Source organism: Anarrhichthys ocellatus, unplaced genomic scaffold (genome assembly GCF_004355925.1).
Source record: "Anarrhichthys ocellatus isolate YVR2014 unplaced genomic scaffold, GSC_Weel_1.0 scaffold42, whole genome shotgun sequence".
NCBI classification, from domain to species: domain Eukaryota; kingdom Metazoa; phylum Chordata; class Actinopteri; order Perciformes; family Anarhichadidae; genus Anarrhichthys; species Anarrhichthys ocellatus.
This window is the reverse complement of record NW_022280072.1, coordinates 1,016,499-1,029,168: the sequence shown is the minus strand read 5'-3', so window position 1 is coordinate 1,029,168 and position 12,670 is coordinate 1,016,499. Positions and strand designations below refer to the sequence as shown.

The window sequence follows — 12,670 nt, the reverse complement described above, 5'->3', positions numbered from 1 at the left end:
TTTGTTTATGATAATAATATAAACATGTAATTATAATAATGTAAACATATAATAATAATAATAAGAAGAAGAAGAAGAAGAAAGACAATTCATTAAACTTTCAGTGCAGTGAACACAGCTATAGGCCTTGACTAAATGTGATGAGGAGGAGTTGATCCATGCCTTCTTCATTATTTGTATCTCAGTTTGCCTTCGTCGTATTTCCTGCCTGGACTCGGGTTCCGGGGGTTTTGAGAGGAAGAAACCGCCTTCAGGTGGTCCATCCCCGGCCGAGGAGAAGGCTGCTTGTTGGCCACAGGACGAGTGTTTGCGTAGACTGGATCTTCTTCTGCATTAAGAAGCAAAAGCAGGATGAATCTCAGCTGTTAGGCTGATTCATTTATGAACCAATATGTTATACTACTACATTTAAATGGCAGAACAGAATCAAAAATATTTGTTTTAGTATTGTTTGTCTATTTGACTCATTTAGTTGTTATTTTCTGTACTTTTAATGATGCTGTCTCGACCAAATCTCCCTCAGAAAAGATGCTGGTAACACTTCATATTAAGATCTTTATAATAAGCATTAGTTGACAGTAATAAGGCAATTTTATGCTGCTTATTAACATTGTTACATGTTAATAAGGGTAAATAAATGTTAATAAAATCATCATAAACATATTTATTGATTATTTTATTGTTGAATCTTCACAAAATCTTTTTTGTTGCTTTATTAAGGTGAATATATTCTTTATTATGCATTATTAACAGTTAACAATGCACTTATTAATAATTAACAAAGCTTTTTGCTGCTACTGGATCTAAGGCGAGAACAATGCCTTGTTAGGGTTAATAAACACGTTTACAGAGTCAATACTGGGCTTAACACTCTTTATTAAAAAGTCAAAGATCAGAGTCAGCTTTTGGTTGAATGGTGGTATATCAAATTAAGATGACAAATAGCCACATTATTATCTTGTTTGAACATTTTAACAGTGACTGCATTTGCCACAAGTTGTGTTTGATCATAAGGGTATTGCTTTTCATTCACGATGATCGGTATACAAATTCTACATTTTTAAAATTATTGTTTGAAAACCAAAAGTGTCAGTTCAACATTTACTGTAGTTGCTCTCAGACAAAGGGTTTCTATGCAAGACTTCTTTTGCAAACTGCATCATGAATCTTTGTAGATAAATAAATGTAAATCCATTGTGTGATTGTTTTGTGCAGGAAAGTTCTCTGACCCAGGAACGAAATGCAGTTAAGATTAAGTCAGTATCTTATTTGTTTTTTTCCACTAGTTGTCGATCAGAAAATGTACACAGATTTCAGGAAGAAGCCTGAGAACCAGTTCCCAACCACATAACAGGGAAATATTTACTTGAATAAACAAATCTCACAATTGCTTTCACAATAACAAATGTTGTTATCATGTTAATAATGATGAAAAACTGCCCTTTTCTAGATTAAGAAATCGTGTATAAAGCCAGTTTCAATGAAAACAAACCAATACACAAAATTGTAAAATAAAGCCTGCAGGCTTTAGGCAGGTTGTCGTTAGGCAAACACAACTCTCGCACAATTAGCTCTAGGGTCTGCCCTGATTCAGTGGAAAGGTGTTCTTTTAATATTCACTCAAACTCAGAACGCTCAAAATCACCTTCAATCAGAGAAATCAAATGACAGCGAAGAAAACGAGCCGAAAGATCAGAGTTTCTCTCAAGCCACAAAGAAAGGGCGTCGCCACTACTGATGGGAGCCATTATGACAGACTAATGGTGCATGCATATTAAGCTATTAAGCACAAACACACTCTCTCACACACACACACACACACACACACACACACACACACACACACACAATCGTACCGTCTCTTCACATGATCAAATAGAAACTTGCCATTGTAGATCAGCTTACATATTGCAATCATCATTGTACATCTGTATATGACCAAAACACCAAAGAAAATATTTAATTTATATTATCATATATTATTAATTTAATTGAACAGTTTTTGTTATAGTTTATTATTGGTTCTATAGTTTATGTAGACTATACATATAATTGTATTATTGCTACAGACTATTTTACTTAAAAAAAGAAGAAGAAAAAAACATGATGGAGAAGGGTTTGCCTCATTGAGGCGATATATTGCCTCATATTATATTTGTGAATTCATATCCGTGAAGTGAATCACTGCCAACGCTCGGCCTCTGCTCCACCTCATTGTTAAAAGGCCTGCTCTTTGCGCACCCCAACAGCACGTGCCCAAGTTCAAACACACTGCCTGCACGGTCTATGTTCACACCTCTGGTTGCCACATCCTGATTGGCAAAGACGGGGGAAACGCACCAAGCTGTTCTCGTTACTTAACTAGCAGCCAGTCCACAAGCCTTCCTCAACAGGTGAACCAAATAACCCTTCAATCAACTTGTGACAAAGGGAAATGACAGAAAGTAGCCTACCAAAGAATGTTGAGTACAACTATGGTATTCCTACTTTCACTTAAGTAAAATATCTGACTTCTACCACCACTGACCCTTTCCAGTTCCCCTATTTACACTAAAGCACCTCACAGTGACTATAGTGTAAAATACACAAAAAAAAGATGAATGTCTCAATTCAGCAGGTTATGTAAACTAGAAACTAAAGTACTCGTGTCCTGAAGTGAGTCATTACACAACATCCCCGGTATGTGGGTAGCATGTAGCCTCTGACCTACTTCTACCTGCTCCATCGTCTGTGGCCGGACCACTACATGTAGTGCTGCTTTGTTACACTTGTTTCCCTCTGCGTGAGCGGCCCGTTGCCTGTCACTTTTTGTGATGTCTGAACGGAATTAAATGCACCAACATAAAACCACAATTAAAAAACATAAAAGTGATGCAAATGTGGTTGAGGAACGACAGCATACGAGTTACACTTGTAAGCTAAATGTGATGAATTGTTGCATTGTTAATGCAACAACCGATGCATAGACTGTTGTTAGAAAATTGGGGCCACAACTAATTCTTTCATCATGAATTAATCTGTGTATCAATTAATTAATTAAGTTTTTAGAGTATAAAATGAGTATTAAAATGTCCAATGTCTTGTTTTGTCCAACTAACAGCCCACAAGTTACTCAGTTTACAACGATGTCGAAACAGAGAGAGATACTGATTGTAGTTTGTCCTTTGATGACATCACTCAAACGATAAATTGATTATCAAAATAGTTGCGTCTGTTATGCAATTCATTAGTTTCAGCTTCGGACAAAATTTGAAAAAAAGATGTGAGGAATTCACACAAATATTGCTCATAACAAAAATCGAATTTAGAAAATTGTACTCATAAAAACAACTGATAGTGTTTCTTCATTTTACACTCTTAGTTTTGGAAAAGATGCCTGTAAGGGCTTCAATAAAAAATAAACCGTTATGTGATTGAATGTGTGATGATTCTCAAGTAAAATTGTCTCCGTGACTGGAAAAGCAGTGGTGGGTGGTGTGGTGTGGTGTGGGTGGATCTTTCGGCTTTGCTTACGTCGCTTCTGCAAATATCTGATATTTTTCTCAGTAGGGGTCCGTCGGCTGCGACCAAATCTCACTTTTCCCCCCAGTGCACTGAACTCTGCCTGTAAAATGAGATCCTTGTCCTTCCTTCATCTTTACTTGAAGCACCCAGCAGAACACAGGCTTCCTAATTTGTCCTACATTGGCGTTTTAGATTGTAGCACACAATGAGCATCAAACCACACAAACCACTCGCTGACTCAGTTTGCATCGTCTGGCCACGAGTTGGGCAGATAGAACTACCTGCTCTGTGAGCAGTGCTTCCTCTTTTTCTTCTGTTCTCTCACTTAGACACAGAGACACAAAACAGCCCATCATTTCTTCTGTTAAACGCAAACCTTTTGCAAAAGTGAACCAGCAATATTCATTCAGAGCATGTTTGAACTGAGGCTTTTTTGTGAGAGTGTTTTGTTTCATGCCCTTTTTCATCGCAGTGCTGAGCTTATCTACAATCTGTGGCTGTTTACCACAGTAGGTCTCGATCAGAGTTTTTTAACGTCTGAGAGTGTGAGCCTCCTCTCAGACAAGGCTGGGAATAAGGCGCCCCCTCATCTCCTCTTAGTTTTCTTGCTTTCATTAAATTCCAGGATACATTTTGGATCATGATTATGTTATTTGACCCCCATAAACAAATAATTGAGTCAACAAAGTCTAATATTGCAATTTGACAATTCCCTAAAACTGTTTTCTCATCAAATCACAAACATGTAGGCTATTCTATGTGACCTTCTTTTGATAACTAATGTACTAATTGCCCCCCCCCACCCACACGTCCGTTCACTGAGCCTCCACTGAAACTGCTTGGATCCCCTCCCTGTTAAGGCCCGCTTCCCATTTTGAAAACCTCTAGATGATTATCTAAAACCATTGCAACTGAAAAAGGAAGACCGGTACCTCTGCTTCCGTGGCGTCTTCTTCTCAGCAAGACACATATGACCAGCAGGACAATCAGGATGACAATAGAAACCCCCAACGTGATCCACATCCACTGGTCGATGAGCGTGAAGTTGTCCATGGGAGACACAGTCGCTGTGAGAGAAAAATGCTTTGTCTTGAAATGTGACTATGTCAGTTTCTTATCAGAGTGTGTATAAGTAGGCCAGTGCGTGCACACAATAGTCCTTAATAATAGAGTGTTTGTTAAACAAGTCATTATTGAATTGAATTTCTCTAGGCTACACATGGGCCAATGTACAAGAATAAGGATTATATGTTATGCTCTAATAAGTGTTCACGTGTGTTTGTCAAGCGATCAACACAATGCCAGTGTGCGCAGGACTTCACAGACTAAAGTTGAACATTTAGAAATAGTCACCACGGGCGACTGTGGCTAAGTGGAGAGCAGGACTGTCCTTCAATCAGAGGATCGGCAGTACGATCCCCGGCCCTGCTAGTCGATGTGTCCTTGAGCAAGACACTTAACCCCAAAATTGCTCCCGTAGCTGTGCCTACGGTGTAGAAATGTGATAGAATCTGATTTGTAAGTCGCTTTGGATAAAAGCGTCTGCTAAATGACTGTGCTGTGATGATGTCAGTTCAGGGCAACAGTCACCGGAAACTCAACTCCTTTACTACCACCAGAATAAAAACTCCGACTGTGCTGGGTCCTAAAAACGCACGGTGCACTTTTGTTCATCAGAGCTAGGTACACAGACATACATGCGCACGCAAACATACATGCACACATGCACACAGACCTTGTTTACCTGGATACGTTGTATGTTCCTTGCTCTTCACTGTCACGGAGGAAACAAAATAATACTTTCATTAAGCCAAAGCAAGCCAGAATGTTTCATGAATCCTTTAACGTTCCATTATAATAAGCTTTATAGCAACACTCCACTTCATGTACCTCTATTTAGCATTTATAAGCAGCATATATAAATGGTTTATAAACCACTATAATCTGTTTAGCAACAAGTATAACCCCTGCTGTGGGCCATCAGAAGTGGAGGATGGTGTAAAAACAGATAATGTAGATAATATAGTAAAACGCAGTTGTAATAAAATAAAATGTGCTTTCACTGGAGATGTTATTGCTGACAAATACTGTACATTAGCTAACAAAGTCCTTATAGCTGCGCACGTGCACATTATAGTGTGAGATCGGGAGCATTTTGATTGCCTCTCAGGACTCTCAACATGTCGACGGTGTGCCGGCAGCTAATAGCTAACAGTGCTAACAACGCTAACAGGTACAAACTATGCCGAAAGTGCTGACAGAGCTAACCGTGTTTACCCGAGATTGAACCGGAGTTTGGGAGCTACGCTTCTGACAAAAAGTTGTTGGTCAGGATGATGTTATCAGCTGTAGCAGCCATGTGAGAGCTGTAACATGATGCATTTTCGGACGTTAGCTAGCCAGAGGGGCACGTTCACATTCACTGACATACACACTTTTTGAGCGGCCGCGGCTGATTGGGTAGGGAGGGTCGTCCGGTAACCAAAAGGTCAGCAGTTCGATCCTTGGCTTCTACCTGTCCTGTGCTGAAGCATCCCTGAGCAAGAACCTAAACCCCTAACCGCTCCCCGGGCGCTGCTCAACAGCCCACTGCTCCCAATACGCTAGGGATGGGTTAGAGTGCAGAGGTTAAATTTCATGTAAATGTATAATGTCAACTATAATTTCAAAAACTAAAGGCTAAAAGCACGCTATGCCAACAAAACAAGGAGAAGCTCGGATAGCAACACTCACACAGAGGGAAAGCGACTTCATTCCCTGCTCATGTAGACATTACTCCATTATATATTTATTTCAATAATAATTGTTTGCTATATTACTGTTCAGAATGTTGCTCATTTAAATGTGTGCATACTGCTTATAAATATTAGGGGGACGTAGAGCAAAGTGTTATAGCCTTATCAGTTCCAAGTGATACTTACTAATAACTACTTCTGTTCCACTGCTGTTAATATGTTTTAAAATGGGAATATCTGTTGTGACTCTGCAAAAGTACCATCCGCTGTCCTGTTCTGTTGCGTTTGATAAAATGTATGTCGGCCAAGTCCCTTCGGTGTCTTGCCCTTCATCCTTGTAGTCCTGCATTGTTTTGTTCGACACCAAGCTGGAGTTCTTTGCAGATTTGGAAAAGATCTCCTCGGAGAGATTGTGCGATTCGAATGAAGAGGGGTTCAAAAACCAGATCACCCGAAGTCTGCCGTGTGTCTCTATCTTCAAACGGCACTGGAAAGTCACAGAAGAGCCAAGAGGCACTTTTACTGTTGTTCGTGTTTCATTCAGAATCACAAGAGCTTGATCTGATATCACCAGGGCTGCTGTGATAGATAGAAAGAAAGAAAGATATTAAATAGACAGACAGACACACACACACACACACAGACAGACAGACAGACAGATGCGTGAGTTTTACTTGTAACAAACTATCTTTACACTGTTGTATAACTACTTTTACTTAAGTAAAATCTTAAATGCGTGACTTTTAATAGTGTATTTTTACACTGTGATATTACTATTTTTGGTTAAGTAAAATCATAAATTCATCACACTTGTATCAAAGTATTATACACTGTGGTATTACTACTTTTACTTAAGAACAATCTTAAATGCATGACTTGTAACAGAGTATTTTTGCACTGTGGTATTACTATTTTTACTAAAGTAAAATCCTAAATGCGTGACACTTGTAACAAAGTATCTATACACTGTTGTTTGACTACTTTTACTTAAGTAAAATACTACTAATAGTGATTCTACCACCACTCGTAGCCTGTATCAAGTCATTTTACATTAGCGCTGCACGCGTTCATTATTCATTTAAACAGCCTCATTTTACATCATTAATGTTTGTTATTGTCTGTTTTCAGGAGTCTTACCTGTGAGTAACACAAGAGTCGACCGTTTCAACCACATTTCCATCTTATCATGTGAGAGGTGGTCTTCTTCTCACACTCATCCTGTCTCTGCTGCCTATCTGTCTGCACATCTGACAGAGCTCTAGACACACACAAAGGAAAAAAACCTGTGTGTGGGTGGGAGGAGGGTTTTTTTGTTTTTTGTTTTAGTGTACTCTGAGAATAAGTTGCTGACTTGGTATAGGAACTGATTGTAGTGAAGTTTGCTTAAACAAGAACTGAAGATGGAAAGTAGTGTAGGCTTTCAAAAAGACAAGAGAGATTCCTGACCAAATGGTACTTTTAATCAAAAGACATCAAAGTGTATTGCTAATATTGCACATCCTGCTGTTGGCACACTTCGACAGACAGACAGTGAATCCCTCAGTGAGATAAATAAACAGACACTGACTTGCTAAATAAAATAAAAAAATGGGGCACACAACAATGATACGAGGGGTTTGTGAAACTCTTGTGGGTTTTGGTGCAAGGGTGCTAAAAACGCATCTCACCTTGTCCCCATAGCGGTGTACAAGAAACGCAGCGCTTTGGCTTCCTGTGACAAGACACAACTGAGTATGATGGAGTGTATCAACTTTCTGATTCAATCTCTCACCACAGCTTACAAGATAAATTGCAGTAGAGACAACAAAGATGAGCGATGATAAAGTGTTTTTTCTTCCAGAATAGTTTCATTCAGAAGAGTTGCGATGCTGATGGGAACAAAAACTGTAAAAACACAATGACTTCTACATTTTTCAGTTATGTGTTTTAAATCAAGTACTTGCTTTGATCTTTTTTTTCTCTTCTATGTTTATTGTTATGCACCAAACGCCACATTGATTTGAAAACCTACTTGGCGAAAAACCTGATTGCATGATAATTAGTGTCTGTGTGTAATCTGTTCATCACAGTGAAGACCAAAGGAGTGCAGTGAGCGTATAAGTTCTGAAACATCAACCATGTGAACTTCAAGAGACTGAAAGTAGGTCTTGCCTGTAATGTGAGCAGAGAAACGATCACAAATCATTTGTTTAGTGGGACAGTAGAGTTAGATGAGCGCTGTGGCTGAAATACATAACTCATCTGTATTTTCAAATAAACTGAAAATACTATAAATTTCCACTATAGTGCTGTTTTTGAAATAAAAGGCAGAGATGATGATGATGACTCTCCTCGTGTGTTCTGATAGTTTATGTGTAACTTGTATTTTTTGGGGGTGGAAACAATTACAGCTGTGTCTCAAAAGCAAAGGTACTATTTTATGTTTTATTTTATATAAAAATAAGGTAATATAGTGGCAATATGATTAAAGAAAACTATTTTAATCAATAATTATATAATATTATATACTAAAGATGCAGTGGTTACAAAGTCAGAAATATAAATGTACAATTTTATCTCTATTGGATCCCACAAATACAGAATAACAGATTACTTTAACACACAAGATCAATTAATTCAGTTTGTTTTACACACAATAACGCAGATAAAGCTCACTCTGCACTTTCAGACAGATGTCAAATCAGACAATGATTCTGTTATTTTACTGCCTGAGGGAAAATGTAAAGGGATATCTGTGTTATCCAGATCCTTCTATATGTGATGCCATGAAGGGTTATAACTGGAGCTGTATGCTTCCTGAGTTTAACAGTAATGCCCTGGACCCTTAACCAACTAATCATACCTCCTTTCATACCACAAGAGTAGTTGATGCATCAAGGACGAATTGTTTTATTTTTGAATCAAACTCAACCTTGACGTCTACATTATACCTTTATTGTACCAGATTAGTCCCATTGAGATTTAAAATCCCTTTTCTTTTTGTAAAGAACAAATAACAGACTTATAAACAAAACAGCAAAAAGTCTAAAACACATAACATCATATATCAGCAAGGCTTGATTAAGAACCAAAAAGACTCAATATATTAAATATGTGCTACTATTAATACTTTATATTTGTTGGGGATTTGCACCACTAGTAGCCTATAATATCGACCGGGTCCTATGTTACCGTGACCCTGCCTTGTAAAGAGGCCTTGCGACAAAAGCAACACCTTTGTTGTTGTTGTTTTTTCATATTGTGCTCTCAGGGTGCATTTTCCTTAAAAAAGAAGAATTATATTTCATCAAATTACCACAAACTAACTGACAAAGACAACTTTAGTGAAGCCGACTATAGTTAGTTGTTTGCACTGCATCTGATGGGGCAGCTGTCACTATCACGATTATAGTTGATTTTAGTATGAAATGGATCGTTTTTTACTGGTTACATAATAACAATTTGAAGTTTTCTTGAAAAGTATTTCACATATGTTCCTACAGAGGACCACTCCCATATTGACGCTCAATATCAGGCTTTGTTTAGACTTTTAGGTTTCTTGTTTTATTCATTGCTGTCACGTTGTATTTCTTTTAGCCTTGCTTTTATGTTGTAAAGCTCTTTGCCATGTTTGTTTATGTTGTTTTAAAGTGTTAGTCATATCTCAAACTCTTCAAACTATAGCCACCATCTTCACTCGTCAGCCAACAACTAAATATATATATTTTTATATTTTTTTCGGAATAATGTTTAAAAAAATAAATAAAAGAAAAACACGTTTGAATCCCATAACTGCCTAGTCTCTTCTCCGACGGCATCTGAACGCAGCACCGCGCAACAGAAACATCAGTACCCAGAATCCTCTCCTGACGCATGCGCACCACGCACTACGGCCCAAAGGCGTTGGTGGTTGGTGTCCGTCCGAAGATGCGTTGCACTCCGGCAGCAGCATCAGTACCAGCTCCGCCGTGCAACTAAACCGAAAATAACCGGGAGAACGGAGGAGGAAAACCCGGCGGTGTTTGCTGCTCGAGCGGCGCGATGGGAGACCAGAAGGTGAGCCAGACCGGACCGGACCGGACCCGGAGGAACAGGTGTCTCTGATGGGGGGGTTTCAGGGCGTAGCGTACAAAGGAAGGAGGGAAGGGGACGAGCTGCAGAATCGGGGGAGTTTGTGGATGCGGTACGGACTTGTACTTCACACTGGTGTTTTAATATTTGAACCCGCGTTTTTGTCCGGTTGGAGGTGAGGTTTATCTCGAGCATGCATGTCATCGATGAGTTTGTTATCGATGTATCGGCGTTATAGTCCGGCGGAAAGGAGAGGCAGTGAGGGGGCCTTGGCGCAGCTCCTCTCGCCTCAACAAACATTACACAGTGGTTCAGTATGAATGGACTCGTTCACTGTGGGACGGACAGCTTGAGATATAAACGTACCGGGAGTGTGGTAACGTATCAGAGGTTTGATCGGTATGATAACCGTGTGTGTCTCTTTGAAGCCGGCTGATCGATGGTTGTTGGAGCTGCATTATTAGATTATAAATGCGCATCCTTCCGCCCGTGAAGTGTCCTCCCTCCCTCGTCCCTCTCTGATCCCATCACATCTGAAGAACAGATGTTTATAAAGGAGCTCCATGAGTCCTTCTCCTCAAACACTGATGAGCACAACCTCCTCCTTCACTGCAGAGGATGCACTGCAGAGTTTGGTTAGAGGAGAAACCTGCAGCCGCTCTTTTTAAACCACAGACTTTAAAGGCTAAAGATGGAGAATATTAAATATGTATTGTTCAGGCTTTGGCTCTTTCAGTCTGAATGGACCAGATTCTGTTGTTGTTTTTTTATTCAGGAATAACAGAATGTTGAATTTTGTTTCTTTTCTTTAGGAATCTCTGCGTAAGATCACCCACACGCTGGCCATGAAGAATGAGGAGATTTCAAACTTCGTCTGCACCGTCAAACAGAGCCTCAACAACTTAGAGGTACCAACAACAACAAAAAACATACATGAAAACTTTATCCTTTCTGCACACCGTTTGGTAGCAAGTGCATTCGTCCAGATACAGAAAAAAGTTGACTTCCTGTGTTTCCCTATTTTTGTTGCGGCACCAGGCGAACTCCAACAAAGTCCAGGAGGACCTGGAGTCCGAGTTCACCTCCCTCCACTCGGTCCTGGACGAGATGAAGGAAAGCATGGTGACGCGCATCAAACAGGAGAGAGCCAGCCGCACATATGACCTACAGGTACCTGCCGTTGTCCATAATAATAGCACATTTGTTATTATTTGATTTCTTACGGTTTGTTTTTTAATTCAAACTTCAGCGAGAAGCCTATTCTGTTGTTGGCGTTTAATGTCGAGTAAATAATAATAATTGTTTTGTGACATTCTCTCTCGTCCTTTCTGACGCCTGATACATTTTAGCATTAAACATTACATTTAAAGGAAAACACATAAACAAATTCCAGAGATCTCGCGATGAGTTTTTACATGTTAGGTCATCTGGAGAGCAATTTGTGCCCAGAGACTAAATTCATTATGATATTTTGATTACATTGTGATTGTTTGTTTGTCTAAAAAGTCTTGAAATCTACATGTTTAGATCACATGAAAAATCACACTTTTATCTAAAGTCAAAGTCAGGATTTATTAAAAATGAGGAAAAACACTGACATTGTGTTTGTCAAATATTTTATTTGTGTGCATATCATTGATGTTAAACTTGTTATGATTTTATAGAAACCAAATACTTTATTGTTCTCCTTTTTTTTGAGGTACTGACATTTTTTTATCATATTATTATTTGTGCCCAAAGAATACATAAATAATATGACAAGAAAACTTTTCTGCAAAAAGAAACTACAGAAACTATTCCAGCAAACATGCACCGATGTTATTAATTCCTCCGGGTCAAAATACCATCGACTGTGTAAAGCTCAAAGTTCTCGTTTTTATTTTTTTTTATACGTGCACATAAAACTCCAGCAGCCTCGGGACCGATCAATGACTCTCAAATGATGCAGCTAACTCCCATCACTTCTGCAGAGAACACACTGGTCCCATTATACTGAAGATAAACAAAACAAAACAAATTGAAGACCCGGTTATGTTTTACTTCCTTCTCAGAGTCAGCTGAGTGCCGGCTCCAAAGCCCTGGAGAGTTCGGAGGAGCTGCTGGAGCTCGCCAACCAGACGCTGTGCTCCTCTGAGACGGACAGTTTCAATCAGGTAGCTGACTCACTCCGCCACCGATGTAACGCTGCTGCACTGTTACATTGTGAAATCCAGTATCCATATATATACATATGATATTTAATCTGCCCTTCCAGTGGTGTCACACTCGCAGTTATTTTAACACAGCCACCAGCGACTCTTTGTGTTGAATGACAACATGGTGGACTACGACTCAGATTTCTCTTCGCTCCGTATCTCTCCTCTCTTCTCTTCTTCCTCCTC

At 39.3% G+C, this 12,670-nt stretch overlaps 2 protein-coding genes across 3 annotated transcripts in view; one reads left to right on the top strand and one right to left on the bottom strand.

Annotated features, from left to right (window-relative positions):
• Nucleotides 1-48: 48 nt before the first annotated feature.
• LOC116395011 (uncharacterized) lies at nt 49-7,464 on the bottom strand. Its single transcript, XM_031868498.1, has 4 exons — nt 7,377-7,464; nt 6,426-6,818; nt 4,437-4,571; nt 49-328 (listed from the first exon to the last, which is right to left on the bottom strand). The coding sequence occupies exons 1-4, from the start codon at nt 7,417-7,419 to the stop codon at nt 171-173; spliced, it is 729 nt and encodes a 242-aa protein (XP_031724358.1). The 5' UTR covers nt 7,420-7,464; the 3' UTR covers nt 49-170.
• A 2,643-nt stretch (nt 7,465-10,107) lies between these two features.
• The window catches only part of fsd1 (fibronectin type III and SPRY domain containing 1), a 10,390-nt gene continuing 7,827 nt past the window's right edge, over nt 10,108-12,670 (top strand). The window contains exons 1-4 of one of the 2 annotated variants that reach the window (XM_031868511.1): nt 10,108-10,274; nt 11,102-11,197; nt 11,328-11,459; nt 12,341-12,442. In XM_031868511.1, coding sequence (XP_031724371.1) covers nt 10,260-10,274; nt 11,102-11,197; nt 11,328-11,459; nt 12,341-12,442 — 345 coding nt within the window. In that variant the 5' untranslated portion in view covers nt 10,108-10,259. Of the gene's footprint in view, nt 10,275-10,303; nt 10,465-11,101; nt 11,198-11,327; nt 11,460-12,340; nt 12,443-12,670 lie in introns of those variants that run through there. The other variant, XM_031868512.1, reaches the window with a different exon arrangement.